At 46.7% G+C, this 17,598-nt stretch overlaps 1 protein-coding gene across 3 annotated transcripts in view; it reads left to right on the top strand.

Moving 5' to 3' along the window:
* The first annotated feature begins 334 nt into the window (after positions 1-334).
* KCNH6 (potassium voltage-gated channel subfamily H member 6) overlaps positions 335-17,598 on the top strand; it is a 124,056-nt gene continuing 106,792 nt past the window's right edge. The window contains exon 1 of one of the 3 annotated variants that reach the window (XM_083582455.1): positions 335-960. In XM_083582455.1, the coding sequence (XP_083438581.1) occupies positions 885-960 (76 nt within the window). In that variant the 5' untranslated portion in view covers positions 335-884. Of the gene's footprint in view, positions 961-17,380; positions 17,445-17,598 lie in introns of those variants that run through there. The other 2 variants (XM_083582458.1, XM_083582456.1) reach the window with 2 other exon arrangements.

Raw genomic sequence — 17,598 nt, 5'->3', positions numbered from 1 at the left:
AAAAAAGCATGCTGAACAAAGCGGTCTAAGCAAAATGTCATCTCCCAAGTTTCTTCTGCTGGGAGTCAGTCCCTGCCGCTTTTCCCCCGCTGCCCCCGCCCCACCCCACCGGCTCTTCCTTCCGCCCCCGGATTACCAGCCGGCAACCCGGGCGGCACCCTCCCTTGGACGGGCGCTTCAGCACCACAGCTTGCGGACAGCTCCCGCTCTCATCTGGGTCGGAAAGCGTTGCTTTGCCTTTGGCTCTGTGAAGGAGGCGAAACGGGTGGGGTGGGGGGGGGGAGAGGAGAGGAGAGGAGAGGAGGAGACCCCTCCCACGCGCCCGCACCCTCCTCCCAGGCAGCCCGAAGCCTCCCCTCCAGCACCCACGGTGCTGAGCTGTTAGAGCAGAGAGGCAGCGAGTTCTTTATGGTCCTTGCCTATTTAGCATCCCAAAGAAGAGGGATGGGAGGTGGCTGCTGGCTATTGTCAGATTAAACAGCTGTTGCTGCTGACAACTCTCTTCGGGAGACATATATGGAATGGGACACTGATGACTAAGCATCATCATCGTTTTCTTTTTTAAGGGAGGGGGGGGGACCCAATCAAACGTGGTGCCTCCCACCCCATCTCTTTCCCTTTGGCGCTCATCTCTCCCCCTTGGTTCACAACGACCCACCCCCGCCTTTGATGGAATTGCATTGGCCACAAACTAAGGGAACCTAGAGGAGGGGGCGGGAGGGCTTCCCCTTTTTCCAAGGCTTCACCAGGACAGATCCGCGTCTTCTTCTTCCACCCAGGAGAGAGAGAGAGAGAGAAATTGCGTGGACATACCGAGCCAGCTCATCTTCTTGTGCAGAGCGGAACTTTCTTTTTAGCCATTGGATGTGAACGACAATTCGAAAATGCCTGTCAGGAGGGGGCACGTTGCCCCCCAGAACACCTACTTGGATACAATCATCAGGAAATTTGAAGGACAAAGTGAGTAGCGCGTCTCTGTTTCCATTTCCTTCTCTGTGTTTGCTTTGCTTGAAGGTCAGAACTAGCAAGTGCGGGGAAGCTCCATCTTTTGACTGCCGATATTGATGTGGAATGTGGGGCAGGCAGTAACAGGGGGGGGGGCTTGATGCCTGGGTATATTTCAGAGCATTCCTCATTCTAGTTTGGGTACTGCTGCTTAAAACTTCCAGGATATTAAGATAGCCTGCTTCCCTGGGCATTGCCCAACTCGCACCTGTGTTGTGACAGATTGTTGCAAAGGGACTGTCTCGGGTTTTTTATTGTAAACCTGGAATCAATCCCACTGGTTTTAAAAGCACAGACTTTGGGCAATGTATCCGATTAAACAAAAATAACAAAAATGGCTGTTTCGTTAAAAATCTATCTCTGGGCAATGAGGCTTCCCTCCTGGCCTTTTGGGTGGTAGTGGAATGCTATTCAATAAATTTACTGGATCTTAGTTTTGTGGGGGGTGGGAAAGGTTGACCATGTAACTCATGTTATCAGCATTTTCAGTATTTTCCTTTGATAATGTTGCTACTTGCTAGAAATAATCCCATAAATCAGAACTTTCCATTAAAACAACGGCACCGCTAAAGTTTTGCAGCTTTACACTACAGCAGAAAGCCCTGCCCCTTAGCCCAAACATTAGAACTGTCTAATTTCACTGAACACCACCACTATAAAGCCACAGGCAATCAGCCTGCCACTTGCGTGCATGCCTGCTTATGGCATATTTTTTTGCACATTTTTGCACATACACAACTCCAAACTTTTTTTTACTTTTTTTCCTTACTTTTTTTGGGTGTTGTGCACAATATCTGAATTTCCTGTATTCTGGCTAGATAGGTGCAGCAGAAGGGTGCCTATAAGTTGCCAGATCTGCAGTGCATGGGCGTACAGACTAAGCCTTGGGTTTTCCTACATACGTTAGTGGACTGTAGGATGTGGCAGCATGTTTCTGTGGAGACTGGCCTGAGGAAATCTGTGTCTTCTATGTTAATTTCATTTGCTGTATTTGGCTACCACGTAAAACCCAAATCTCCTAAAGAGCCTATGCTGATGTCACAATGTGGTCCAAGAGTTCAAATCCCAGCATGGTTGCCAAAAGTCTCAGGTTCCCATCTCAAAAAAATCAGATTTGTAATAACCTAATTCACAGGGATATTGTGAGGCTAATAAAGATGCAAGCTACCAATACTGTATAAATGTTAAATGTAGTCCTATTATTTATCTGAACCACAGGGGTGTCTGCTGGCATCAGAATAAAGCCTAGCATCCAGCTAAGTTCAGTAGACCTATTGAAATTAATGTACTTAAGTGAGTCACATCCATTAATTTCAATGGGCTTGCTCTGAGCAGGACTAACATTGGATACAGCCCAAAATATTTGTACACATCCTCAAATGAAATAAATAGTGAAGTTGCCAGCTAGCGAAAGGGAGCTCTCTCTTTTTCAACCTGAACACAGTTAAGCATGTGGAACACATGGCTACTGGAAGCCATGAAATGCCAGGGGAAAAGGAAACGAAAATGAATTAGATCAGCAATGGAAGCTGAATTTGTTTTATGATACCCAGAAGTGTAATTTTCAGGCACTTATTGCCAATAACTAAGGGTACATATCATCCTGCCCAACTTGTGATTTACAGGCTGCTTACACACCAGATGTATAAAGAACATTTAAAGTGTATTGCTCCACACCCCAAGCCCTAAAGAGAAAAGATTCCCCGGAGCTGTTGATTACTCCTCACAGAATTACAGTTCCTATGATTCTTTGGGAGGGCTTAGATGTGGTTTAAATGTCTTGTGTGTGCACAGCCCCAGGCACACCTGTGCTCTGTGTGTGTGTCAGACACATTTCAAGTCAATGGGAGTTTTCATTTGTCAATTGAGGTGACTCACAGCCTTACTCTACATTCATTTTTATATAAGTTTTTAAGTTGATCAATACACATCAGTTTCCCTTAGCTGCTTTGCCTAGATGAATCCTGATGGCTTAAGAAAAAGTAGCTGCCCTTGTAAGCATGTGAAAGAATCTGAATGTTCTCTTTATGTATTGCTTATAACTCTGAGCCACTGAAGAAGACGCTTTGGGTTCAAGTGACTGGAAGTTGTTGAATAATATGATAAAGAGCTTGTTTGTGTGTCTAACAATGGTGCATGTGAAGCTGCACCCATCTGGTCTTCATACTGAGTTTAGAGCCATTAAATAAACTGTAAACAAAGAGAATGTATCTCATTTTGGAAGTTTATACACCTTTATTTGTTTTATTGGCACTAGTCTTTATGAGTGGGCTTTTATTTTATGTGCCGGTCACCAATTTATGACCATTAAAGGTGGAACAATATGTTTTTGTTGCAGGGGATGTAATGCCAAGGTAGTGTAGATGGAATAACTTTCTGGATAAGACAAAGGTCAGGCAGGCTCTGAAATCTAATTCAGAGAAAAAGACCTCATGATTTATTTTGGTCTTTTGATATTGCCCTGTAGCTCAGAAATCCATCTAGGCTGCCCCCTGAGAATCATCTGTTCAATGTTTCTCTTGAGGGCTCAGAGCAAATGGTAGGCTTACCTTAAAGAATCTCCAGTCAAGCCATTTGCCATGAAGCAGAATCTCATAATATCCATGGAACCAAAATATATTGATTAATCTCTCATTAGTACCCCAGGAACCGCCACTCATATCTTCAGGGCTTTACAACCTGGTGTCTATGTGTGAAGCTGTCTTGGAGATCTTTTAAGGCAGAACAAAGTAGTTCCCTGGATGTGGAGGATGGGCTTCAAGGAGGAAAAGGCACGAATCCTGCAAAGTCTGTTTTGGCTTCTCTAGTCTTCCATTCATGACTCAAGGGCCACATTCACAAGGGCCAAATACCAGCAGTTGATATGTCTACAAGAGTGTAGATGCTAGATCAGGATTAGTGAAAGATGTGCCTTCCAGAGGTTGTTGTACTAAAGTTCCCACCACAGAGAAGAGAGTGCATCTATTCAGCCTTAAGATAACTGTTGCTCCATTTAAGATTTAATTTGTACAGGCAACCCCCAATTTGCACACAGCAGAGGCAACTCTGCCCCATTAAGCCCTGTTACACCCCCCCCTTTCCCTGCCACTTCCGGGTTCGTGGCTAATGCACACGAGCATGGTTGCAAATGCTTTGAATGTGTGCTGTTGATGTTTTGAATCCGTGCCTGGAGGTGGTAATGGAATAGACGAAAGCCAAGAAATTAAAGCTTGCTCCAGACACCACAGAGTTGCTCCTGGACGGGAAAGGGGCCAATTCAAAGGACAGGTGTTGCAGTCTGCTTTGTGTAGAGCAGAACCTCCGGGGGGGGGGGGGGAATCATATTTGTAATCTAGGAAGAGCACTCCTGGGCCTAGGTTTGCTCCTGAATATTCGATGCTTTTGCCTAGCTAGTGTGCCCAGCTAGGCACACTGTTGTTGTTTAGTCGTTTAGTCATGTCTGGCTCTTCGTGACCCTCTGGACCAGAGCACGCCAGGCACTCCTGTCTTCCACTGCCTCCCACAGTTTGGTCAAACTCATGTTGGTAGCTTCAAGAACACTGTCCAACCATCTCATCCTCTGCCGTCCCCTTCTCCTTGTGCCCTCCATCTTTCCCAACATCAGGGTCTTTTCCAGGGAGTCTTCTCTTCTTATGAGGTGGCCAAAGTATTGGAGCCTCAGCTTCAGGATCTGTCCTTCCAGTGAGCACTCAGGGCTGATTTCCTTCAGAATGGATTCTTGCAGTCCATGGGTCTCTCAAGAATCTCCTCCAGCACCATCATCATCATCAACCTTTTATTCGACCGTCAGTCAGAAAAAGTACATTTGTCAATACACAGTTAAAACATGCAGGAAGATTTTAGAACTTAGCCAACACTAAAATGGGCTAAACAGATAGCCCCATATCAATACAGTCAATTTTAGTCTTGCGACGCTTAAAAGCTAAAAAAAGAAATTTGGCCACCAAGGAAGGTATAGCTCTAGTGACATTATTCAGCACCTCCAGCACCATAATTCACTAACTACATAAATTCCTGATGTCTGACCTGACCATCCAGATCAGATTCCTGCAATATAATGCATTGAATAGCCTCTAGAAATCTCAGTTGGCGCAGTGAGGGTCTTGATGAGTTCTTGCCTGTCAGATCATATTGCACCCTTTGGGACTGGTTGCATGTTTGTGGCTGTGCCAATATTATGAAACTCCTGGCCATTTTGGCTCCATTTTTTCCTTACTTTCTCTGATCTACCCCAAAAAAGTCTAGCATGCAGTTGACCTGCCAGGTTGATACGTGGTTTTTAATGGCTGTTTTTACCGGTAATGCCTGTCTCTCTCTGTTTCCGTTCCTAATTGTGCTGTTAATTTTTGTTTCATTTTATTGTTATAAATGTTTTGTGAGGTGCTGTGAATACGAAGGCAGGACATGATATAATGCGCCCCGCCCCAATAAATAAAGAAGCATTTAGGAGCATGCATTGCAGACGCTTTGCATTGCCTGTGGTTTCCAGTCCAGGACTTTTAATTCAATTTCTCTGTAAACAGAATTGTGCTGCCAACCTCAAAATCAACATCCCTTTGCCCCACCCACCCACCCCTCCACACACACACACACACACAGCTGGCCACTCTCTTACCCACCCTGCTTTAAGCTCTAATTCACTGAAATATTGGTAGGCAACCTAATCCGCTCCTGGTGCCTTTGCCAAGATATGTGGAGCAGAGCCCAGCTGGCTTCTTAGCAGCAATGCATTGGGATGGGCAGAGGGATAACATTCTGCAATTGCCCTTTGAGAAAGGGGACTGGCTGCAAAATGAGTGTGCTCAAGCAAGCACAGCTGTGGCCATGCCCCAAAGGGAAGAGGGGCAGGAATACCCTCCTCTCAGCCTCTGGCAGGTTGCACTTCTGGATGCTGTGCTAAGCAAACGTGGGCCATAACATTTGTCCGTGCTCTGCTTCAGCACAGAGCTTTCACCTGGACTCTCTCTAAGGTCCAGTTTATCTGTAAAAGTTGCTTATTGAACCAACTGCATGTGGAAACAGGTTTCCACAGGTTGTACAAGCAGTGTAAAAACCTTCTCTGGCACGGGGGGCAGAACCCATCCAGCAATGTGCAAGTTGCACACATAATCCCAAAGGAATCCCCATACTTTATTTCATTTTTCATTTAATTTGACATGCTTATACCTTGCCTTTTCCACAAAGTTCAAGGTGGCTTACCTAAGAGCATCAAATTCAACCATCAGTTACTGAGGTGAACATCACTAAGGGCTAGTCCACACTTCTTCCATGTCTAGAAAGCATGGGTCCAAGCAGTTTTCACTTTGTCTCATGCATTATAGGCATGAGTCCAAGTGGCTTTGCCTTTGCCCCAACGCCTTCCCCTGGAAAACCTGCTCTTTGTTACTAAATCGGAACAAACAGCAATCTGCAGATAACCCGAGTGCCATTTGTTCTGATTAATTGCTAAATATTGGATTTCCACAGGGGGAAGTGGTGGGGCAAAAAGGTGTAGATAAGCCCTAAAACAGCAAGGAACAACTATATCTAAAACAGTAAAGCTTGGGGGCCACTAATGAAAAGACTCTGCGCCTAGTAGTTGACCACCATGAAGCAAAATCTGGAGAACATCCTCCTCAGCATGAGGGGGAAGAAAGTATGGGAAAAGACAGCCTTTAAGGTCCTGTAGATCACCATCTTATGCTCTGGGTGCTGTTCTCCATACTCTAGAGGACATGGTAACCGAAGGGGGATATAGAGAAATTATATTATGTTGCAAAACTATGTCCCTATATATAATCTTGTAAATAGATGTATAAATGTATATTCACTGAGTAATTGTCAGGGAACTGCCATCGGAGCCAAGAGTGGAGGTAAGGCTCCCCAACGATGCAGGAGAAGGGACCAGCAGGGAGAGAGAGAACACTTCCTTTGGGGAAGGAAATTGGCGTGACACCAGGAAGAAAGGGGAGCAGGGAAGGACTTCGGAGAAATGGCTCCAAGACTCTTCCACAGAGACCAGCAGGGAGAGCCCAGGACCTCCACTGGCCACGCCCACTCTGCGCAGAAGACTTCCGCGCAGGGAAGCTAGGCGTAGACTTGGCGTCAAGGAGCTTTTATGTTGGAAGAAGTTCAGGAAACGCCCACTGACGGATTCTGCCAGTGACTGACACAGCCACGGAGAAAGGGCTGTCCAGCCAGGGAAAGGTTTAGCCAAACAACGTTGCCTAGAGCAGCAGCCCCCTTACGCACGAGCAACCCCAATTACCTTTACAGTAATGATTCCCTCCAGTAAGTGATAACCTCTAAAACAGTGGAGGGGGACATTTGGTCCTCCAGATTTTTCTGGATTCCATCATCACTGATGTCACAAAGCAAGCCGGTCAGTAAATAACACAGTTCCAAGCTGGAGCTAACTCTTCATTAGCAAAACACAATCTTGGCTAAGTTTCACCTGCCCTGTAGGTCTTGCTCCATGAAATCAGTTGCCGAGAACAAAAGTCCCTGCCTCCCCACAGCCGACTATGTATTCTCCTCTCCAGGGTTTCTTGCAAGCAATCAGAGACTGCGCCTGCGTGAAGCCTGCCACTGCTCCACCTGCTTCAGCTCTCTTCTGGTTCTGGGAGAGCAGGGGATCTTGTTGCAGCAGGAGGGGGAGACCCCCATGACTATTCACCAGCCTGACTCATCTCTGCCTCTTGTCCTCTCTCTGCCTGCTCACCTGCTTCAACTTCTGCCTCTGATTCTTGACTTCTCTCTGCCCCAGACTCTCCCAGCTCACTAAGCCCTGTTACCCCTTCAGCCTCTGACACCTCCTCTTCTCAGTCTGCTCCCTCTTCTTCCACTGACCACTCATCCTTGTCCTACCACAAATCCCCAGGCTCTGAGCCTTCTTCCCTTGGGGGTTCCCCAGTTGGATCCTCCCCACCACTCCTCTGTCCATCCAGCCCATGACAGCTGACCATTGCCCATGCTGGAGAGCTACAGCTCCCTACTCCCTCCTCTAAATGCTGCAACCCTAAGCATACATTTTGTTGTTGTTTAGTCGTTTAGTCGTGTCCGACTCTTTGTGACCCCATGGACCAGAGCACGCCAGGCACTTCTGTCTTCCACTGCCTCCCGCAGTTTGGTCAAACTCATGCTGGTAGCTTCGAGAAAACTGTCCAACCATCTCGTCCTCTGTCGTCCCCTTCTCCTTGTGCCCTCCATCTTTCCCAATATCAGGGTCTTTTCCAGGGAGTCTTCTCTTCTCATGAGGTGGCCAAAGTACTGGAGTCTCAGCTTCAGGATCTGTCCTTCCAGTGAGCACTCAGGGCTGATTTCCTTCAGAATGGAGAGGTTTGATCTTCTTGCAGTCCGTGGGACTCTCAAGAGTCTCCCTCCAGCACCATAATTCAAAAGCATCAATTCTTCAGCGATCAGCCTTCTTTATGGTCCAGCTCTCACTTCCATACATCACTACTGGGAAAACCATAGCTTTAACTATACGGACCGAATCATACATAACAACCATTAAATCCTTTGGAACTCTGAAAACTTGCTTCTCTGAGTCAACCTTGTTGGGGGTTGGGACTGGGTTATGACCACCAAAATCGTGCTAATAATAAGAGTATGCCCAGTCTAAGTTTGAAATGCTATTGGTGGGAAACCATGAGTTCACCTCAAGCCACCATCTGCCTTGCATGCATGCACTTAGAAAGGTCTTTGTCTTTGGCAATGGCTCTGGAGTCACAGGCATCAGCTTGTAGGTTGTGCACAATCTGGGATCTGGGAACATCTGCTCTGAATTTGAGTTCACAATCACCAGGGCTCACTCCCAGAAACTCTCTGCAGTGCCAGCACTCAACTCTTGAATGTGTGAAATGTTCAGAAAGAGGAGAGTGCCTCTCAGCAGTGGCAAGACCGCCTTTCCGGCAAGTCAGGGTCAACCTTCAACACATCTGGGTGGAAAGGCTTTGACCTCCAAGAAGCATGAACACAGCACCCCTTAAATGCTGGTAGTTTTACATGACTCTCTGGGTTGCAAGCCAGAAATGCTTACTTACTTTTGAGTTAAGGTGACCATTTAATGCAAAAGAGAAATACAGGGTCAAAACCCAACATAGGAGAAGACACATGTCTGCATATGCAAATTTAGAAATACGTGTTATAACAGCTTTCCACAACCTGGAAACCTTCACAAATTTTTTTTGGACTACAACTCCCATCATCCCTAACTAATGGCCTTACCGGCTGGGGCTGATAGGGGTTGTAAGCTGGAAACCTCTGGAGGGGCACCAGGTTGTGGAAGGCTGCAACAAGACTCACTGGACAGCTCAGACAGCAGAGTATGAGACTCTTAAGTTCAAGGTTGTGGGTTCAAGCCCCACGTTGGGCAAAAGATTCCTGCATTGCAGGGGGTTGGACTAGATGACCCTCGTGGCCCCTTCCAACTCTACATTTCTTGGTTCTTTATCTTTTAAACCTGACTTGGGCTGGGCAGGACAGCCCCTTCAAACAAAGGCATGCCCTTTGTAAAGTAGGACACGCAGCCACTCCATCCTGAGTTGTCCCATTAGCAGTGTCTGTATCGGAGTTTTGAGAAAGACAAATAACTCGGCTCCTAATGCTACGCAGAAGCAGAGTGCATAGAAGCTGGAAAGAATTGCACTGCGGACGGATAAATTCAGTACGTGTAATCAGAAATTAATTAAGGATTGTGCTAAGAGCCATCCTCCAAATGGCCTCTCGGTACTGAATAATTTTCTACGGCTCCAGCCAAAGCAGATGCTAACATATAAGAGGCACTCAGGCTTGGAGAGGGAAGATGGCTGTTGTTAATGGTAAGCCATTAGCTTCCTATTTGTTACATTTATGGTGTCACACCCTTCCTCCAAGGAGCTCTGGGCATGGCTCATGGTTCTTCCCCCTCTTCCGATTTTAAGCTTTCAACAACCCTTGAGGTGGGTTAAGGCTGAGAGCTAGTGTAACTGGCCCAATACACTTAATGGTCCAATACACTGCAGCCAATACATCTCCTGGTCCAATACACTGTTGAACTACACCATGCTGCTGGGCACACAACATTCATTTTGATTTTATGGCTGACAAAATCAGTTGTTGTTGTTTAGTTGTTTAGTCGTGTCCGACTCTTCGTGACCCCATGGACCAGAGCACGCCAGGCACCTCTGTCTTCCACTGCCTCCCACAGTTTGGTCAAATTATATGCCTGTTGTCTTTGTCCATGGAGTTTTCTTGGCAGGGATACTGGAGTGGCTTGCCGGTTCCTCCTCCAGGTGGATCACGTTTGGTCAAAACTCTCCACTATGACCTGTCCGTCTTGGGTGGCCCTGCACGGCATAGTTCATAGCTTCTCTGAGTTATTCAAGCCCCTTCGCCACGGCAAGGCAGTGATCCACGAAGGGGTCAAAATCAGTAGGGAGGCCAAAATTTTTTTTGCTTTGGTCCAGATGAGTATCCCAGGCTGAGAATTCGAGTCGTAGCCCCCCCCCCCCGTGCCTGTACAGGGTTTCCCCACATCCCTACCCCCATCTTGATTTTATGTTGTTCATTTATTATTGCAACCATATCCCACCTATACTCCAAGGAGTCCAAGGTGGTACATTTAGACATTTCCATTACACTTTTATTACATCAAAAATCATGTTCAGAAACATCCAGCTTCTTTTAAGTAGAGAATAGGCCTTTGAATACCTATGGTGTTGGCCTGGTATAGGTGATTTGTTGCCATAGCAGCTAATGGCCAGAAATGTTGTTTGGAAGCAGTGCTGCCAGCATAACATACACAACATTGTTATGTGGTGTAATGATTTGAAAATCCCTCTTGCGTGGAGCCAAAAACCACTCATTAATTTGCTGCAAAAACTGGTGGAACCTATGAAATAGAAGGGGTGGGGGTCATTCCACTGTAGACTTCAGAATGCCAGGACACCCACATTTGTGCATTAGTGAGTCTCTTTAGCATCCCTTTCCATAGGTCTCTTCTGTGTGTGTGTTTTTTTTAGTTAGGGAAGTCTTTAGCTAGCTGTTTGCTGCTTCAGCAGGGTCCTCTCTTTGTACAAAGTACCCTTTCACCACCATTCCCATCACTCAAGTTCTCAGTTGTGTGCTATAGTTTTATAAGCTGGGGGAAAGTGAAATGATGTGGCCACATGCTGTCTGGAGTCTTAATATTGTTCTGGATGGGGAGGGGAAGGATTTTGATTAATTGGGAAATGGATGAAACTACAAGCGGCAGAACTGTGCCAGACAAGGAATCCCTGTGCCAGACTGTTGTAGTGTTAAGAAATATAGTCTAGTCACCTGTTTACACTTCCAGTCTGCTTTGAGGGAGTCCGGATCTTACATCAAGAGGGGCTTGTACCCCACAGCAGTGTAGTCAGCCTTCAGCCAGCCTGCCCAAGATGGATGCCAGTCTTTCTTCTTCCTTCTTCTTCCCAGAACATTCTGCTTAAAAACTCTCTTTTCCTGTCACCTCACACCCAGCTACCCTGGCAACCTTCCGAACCCCATCCTCGGTTCACACCTCAGGGCAGTGGGTGGGGGGGGGGAGAGAACAGTTATTTTGCATTGTCAGTGGCTCTCGATGTATTGTTTCTTAATGGCCCTAGATTGGCCAGGTCCTTTTGCATAGGCTAGCTCAGGAATTCCTCTTCAGCTTGTATTTCTCCCATCACATCCCCAAATCCTACTATTTATTCATTTATAGTGGTTAGGGGAGCCCGCCCCCCCCATCTATAACAATATGCTTTGTATGCACAAGTACTTTTGCCTGTTTGCCCTGTTTGTCGTCCTGCTCCCTTGAGGTTCACAGAGAGAGCCCAAATTCCAGGACTATCGGAGAAGAAGGGAAAGTTCTCACTTTCCACTCCCCTCACGCAATACATAACTTTATAAGTCAGAGGTTTGTAACCTTTTTGAGTCCACGGCTCCCTGGACCAACAACATTCTTTCTGTGGCACCCCTGTGAGGCTCAGGAGTCCAGTTATGTCACCCCTTGCCTGCAGAGCTGGCAGCCTCTCACCCTTTTTTGAACACCCTTCCTTGTGGAGTGTTCCCTCAGCCTCCTCTCCTCTCCCCTCTCCTTGGGAGTCCTCCTGGCAGCCTCTGCTGCAACAAACAACTGTGCAAGCCTTTGGGAGGCAGAGATGCTAGAGGCCATCAGAGGAGGGAGCAAAGGCAAGAGGGACAGAGGCCAGTGTTACCCACGGCACCCCTGACCATCATTCAAGGCACCCCAGTGTGCCATGGCACACTGGTTGAGAACCACTGGTATAAGGTTCTCCAAGTCCCCACCCCCTCTACCCACAAATAGTTATCTTATTTTTATTTTTTAAAAACCCAAATGCTTACAGTTTTCTTCACAGGGAAGATGCTCCTGCTGCACCACTAGTTGCTCTTATCTGTGCCTTTCCCAGCTTTCTCATGATTGAGACAGGGAGAGCAAAACTGAACACAATCTGTGTTGATATTCTCCATCTTGGTGGCTGGGCGAATGGTACCATCCACAATATTGGTGTTATGTACTGAGTTGAATAGTATCCAAAATGCAGCAGTCTGATTGGTCCTAGAACAATGCAGCAGTATGATTGGTCTGCAGGAACCACCCAATCCAGCTCCAGATGGAAGTGAATCCACAACCTGATTGGCCTACAGGAGAATTCTGGAATTAGCCAATCACATGCAGCCCATTGTGTAAATAATGTATATAAAGCAGATACTTTGGGGAAACTTTCATTCCTCCTCACCACTATGAGCTGAATAAAGAGCATGAAATCCACTCTCGACTCCGAGTATATTTCAATTGGCTTCCTTGCTTGTTCTTGGCAGATGATTTACGGCAACACTGATTGAAATAGCACTAGTTTCAGTACAGATCCTTGGGGACCCCACTGCTTATTTGCCTCCATGGCATTCTTACATTTATCCTATTTCCTGTTCTTTAACCAGTTCCTGATCCATAAGTGGACCTGTCTTCTTATTCCATGGCTGTTAATCAGGAGGACTTTGCCAAACGATTTTTGGAAGTTCGGGTTTACTGTTGTTTAATGCATCACCCTTACCCACACGCTTGTTGACATTCTCAAGGAACGACACAAGATTGGTGAAGCTCCCCTCTGGCAAACTCATTGATTCCTCCTTGGGCAAAGCTGTTCTTCTAAAATGCTAAACAATATTTTCCACCTCTTTACCCCCAAACAGACATTGAGCTAGCTGACTGCTTTTTTTTTAAAGACTGGCATTGTGTTGGCTTTCTTCCAACGCTCTAGAAAGGAAGGACAATCTTAGTGACATGCTTCATATTTTTGTTAGGAGAGGAGCAATTTCACATTTTAGTTCTCTGAGAATTGCTGCGTGTATATGCCATCGGGAGCTAGTGATTTGTTGTTTTTAATTTGGCAGTTAGCCCTAGAACTTTATCTCCCATCGCCTCTTTTTGGTTCAGTTCTCTGAACACCCTTCTGGAAAAAGTGATTTAGAAATGGGAATCTGTCCAATATTTTTCACAGTAAAGATGGATGGGAACGTCTCTGCAATCGCTGTATCCTCCTTTCTTTGTCTGGTGCTCTGACACATTCTCTGGCTTCTTATGTATTGAAATAGCTACTTATTCTTCATCTTAATTTTTTACCAATCAAAGAACATATTGCTAAAGGCCAACAATTATTTCAATATATGAGAAACAGGCTTCTTTCCACTTGCCTCATCACCTCATATATGTTTTGCAAACTTCTTCTTGTCCTTCCTGCCCGTTTTAAGGGTATCTCCCTTTCAACTTCACTTTAATCCGGAGCTTTCCAAACGGTGTGTCACAACACGTTAGTGTGTCGGTTGCCGTGTGTCAGTGTGTTGCACAAATGCTCCCTACACTCTTAAAGGAGGTTAGTTTAACCTCCGGTTTGCTAGTAAAACTGAATTACTGTGTCACGAAATGATGCAGGTGTAAAAAGTGTGTCACCAGCATGAAAAGTTTGGGAAGCCCTGCTTTTAACCACTGCTGCTGCTGCAAGAAGGGAGAAAATTCAGAGGCTGAAACAGGAAGCAAGGGAAGACTTGCAAGATCCACCCAGGGGCAGATCTGCTATGAAATGAATAAAGCCCCTAATCCCAGAGGGGGCCTAGAAGTGACTTCATTCCACATTGCTTAAAATATTTGGGTCTAGGAGACCCAATTTGAGTCACATGAGGCAAAATTTATTAATTTTTTGTTGGATATATTTCAACAAGCCCAAAGTTTGAGAGTCAGCAGCGCAGATGAAGAAGAAGAAGAAGAGTTTGGATTTGATATCCCGCTTTATCACTACCCGAAGGAATCTCAAAGTGGCTAACATTCTCCTTTCCCTTCCTCCCCCACAACAAACACTCTGTGAGGTGAGTGGGGCTGAGAGACTTCAGAGAAGTGTGACTAGCCCAAGGTCACCCAGCAGCTGCATGTGGAGGAGCGGAGACGCGAACCCGGTTCCCCAGATTACGAGTCTACGGCTCTTAACCACTACACCACACTGGCTCTCATGCTGTAAAGGCTGAGTGTTGCGGCAGTGGCAGAGCTACATGCTCCAGCACCCAGAGCGGCGAACATGCGGGGGTGTGGCTGGTGCATGTCCTAGAGGCATGCCGCCCACAGGGGGCGTGGCGCATGTCGCAGGGGGTGCGGCGGGCAGCTCGTGTCCCAAGGGGGCGGCCGCAATGTAACCCCTCTGGATGGCACCCAGGGCGGACCGCTCTTCCCGTCCCCACCTTCATCCGCCAGTGTGTTGCGGTATGTTGGCTGCTCTGCTGTGGCTAATGTCACCCCCCCCCTTTTATCAGAGGTCAGGACCCTAGAGGAATAACAGTGAGTTCACTGTTTTCACCAAAAACTCAAACTAGCGTAAAATTTGTAGTGATCTGTTATGAAACAACCCCATTGATAACAGTGGGTATCCAGCAGTGGCGTAGCGTGGGTTGTCAGCACCTGGGGCAAGGCAAGTAATTTGTGCCCCCTAACCCGTGGATTTGCGCCCCCTAACCCGTGGATTTGCCCTAACCCCAGATGTTGCGCCCGGTGCGGCCGGCCCCCCCTGCACCCCCCACGCTACGCCACTGGTATCCAGACCTCATTGCTGGCTGTGAAGGGGCCTCCAAAACAGTTCAAGCTCCAGGGGCCCCCAAATCAGAGCTTGAAAGGATCTGCAGGAGGTGGCTTCAAGCAGCAGGACTGGGAGCAAGAAGAAGTTTCCATCAAATGCAAACTGCTTCCTCCTCCTTAATATTCTGTTGGGAGCTGCCCAGAGTTGCTGGGGAAACCCAGCCAGATGGGCGCGAAATACATACATACATACATACATACATACATACACACATACATACATACATACATACCTTGGCCCACTGCAGATTGGTGGTACCAGATAGTCACATGTTTACTTCACTTGACATCTCCTTAGGTAAAGGTAAAGGGACCCCTGACCAGTAGGTCCAGTCGTGGCCGACTCTGGAGTTGCGGTGCTCATCTCGCTTTATTGGCCGAGGGAGCCGGCGTACAGCTTCCGGGTCATGTGGCCAGCATGACTAAGCTGCTTCTGGCGAACTAGAGCAGCGCACGGAAACGCCGTTTACCTTCCTGCTGGAGCAGTACCTATTTATCTACTTGTACTTTGACGTGCTTTCGAACTGCTAGGTTGGCAGGAGCTGGGACGGAGCAACGGGAGCTCACCCCGTCGTGGGGATTCGAACCACCGACCTTCTGATCGGCAAGTCCTAAGCTCTGTGGTTTAACCCACAGTGCCACCCGCGTCCCTGACATCTCCTTAGCTGATCCTTATGAATAATTGTCCATGAGGATAACAGAGCCCATTGCTACAACACTTGGGCTGAACACACACCAGGCATTTAAATCAAACAGGCACTCCTAGAATCCTGGGAACTGTAGCTCTGATGGGGTGAACTACAGTTTCCATGATCCTTTGAGCTGGCAGATGTGCCTCAGCTTTGTCATCATCCCTGGTTTCTTTCTACATCTCAAGATCACCTTCAGAGTGTTTGCTCAGGGGCGCTAAAAACATTCTTGTTTTGACAGATGCTTGGAGAGTTGTGTTAGTTTTAATCTGCTTTAGCATTTTAACTTTTTGTATGATTTATTCTACTGCTGTAAATTGTGCTTGGCTTTCTTGTTTTATATTTTCATAAAACGCTTTGATCTGGGTGTGCCTGTCAAGTGGGGTATAAATTTGTAACGTAAATAAATATGCCCATGTCCCCAGTATTAAATTGCTTATTAGGCAATTATCACCCACGGTAAATCTGTGGAGTTTACATTATGTTATGCTATACCTAAGTTACCTGTACCAGGGTGTGTGGGTGTCTATGTACCCCTGTTCCCTGGCTTCTCTCCGCACGGCGTTGGTCATCTGCAAGCTTCTTCTCAGCTGGGATAGCTCAATTGGTAGAGCAGCCTCATAAAAATGAGAGTCACCGTGAGTTAAAAGCTAGATGCAGGCGCTGATTTGATGCTGAGCTGATTTGTTACATGGCATGCCATTGCCTCACTAAAAGGATTGACATCTTCTTTTACGGGACACGGGTGGCGCTGTGATCTAAATCACAGAGCCTAGGGCTTGCAGATCAGAAGGTCAGCAGTTCAAATCCCCGCGATGGGGTGAGCTCCCGTTGTTCGGTCTCCTGCTCCTGCCAACCTAGCAGTTCAAAAGCATGTCAACAGTGCAAGTAGATCAATAGGTACCGCTCTGACGGGAAGGTAAACGGCGTTTCCATGCGCTGCTGTGGTTCGCCAGAAGTGGCTTAGTCATGCTGGCCACATGACCTGGAAGCTGTACACCGGCTCCCTCGGCCAGTAAAGCGAAATGAGGGCTGCAAACCCAGAGTCGTCTGCAACTGGACCTAATGGTCAGGGGTCCCTTTACCTTATGCCATTGCCTCACTAAAAGGATTGACATCTTCTTTAGAAATACATCTTATTTAGAAAGAAAGCCATATACCACATGCCATTTTGAATTTATTTTTTTGGAGTTCTCCCTACCATTGCAACGAAAACAACACTAAACAAACACATAAAAACATTTAACATGTGAGGAACACTTTTTCCCCAAATCACATGCATCTACCACCAGAGCAGGTAATTCTGAGTAATACAATGAGAAGATAGGCACAGGAAAGAGATGGCAGGTGCTTATTGCTACCACTCTTGCCTTTAAGTTCAGAAAATCATGAGGAAACCTGTCTGTCTAACAACATGGGTCAAGCTCTACATAATATGCTTCCAGTATGCAACTTGCCTCTCTGTTGTCTGTCATAGAATCATAGAGTTGGAAGGGACCATAGAATCATAGAGTTGGAAGGGACCGCAGAGTCATAGAGTTGGAAGGGAATCACCACCTGAGGCCCTTCTTTGCGTGCCTCTTGGTGTGTCTCCTCCATGAGAGGTCCAGAGGGTGACAACATGAGAACAGGCCTTTTCTGAGGTGGCTTCCCATTTGTGGACTGCTCTCCAGAGGGAGACTCACCTGAACCACCAATATATATCTTTAGGCACCAGACAAAAAGCTGTCCTGTATAACTAGGCCTTGGACACTTAATTAACTCTGGCCTTTTTGATGCGATGTTTTTAATGTATTT

This window comes from Podarcis filfolensis (assembly GCF_964270895.1).
Source record: "Podarcis filfolensis genome assembly, chromosome: 13".
NCBI classification, from domain to species: Eukaryota; Metazoa; Chordata; class Lepidosauria; order Squamata; family Lacertidae; genus Podarcis; species Podarcis filfolensis.
This window is presented reverse-complemented; position numbering and strand designations above follow the sequence as displayed.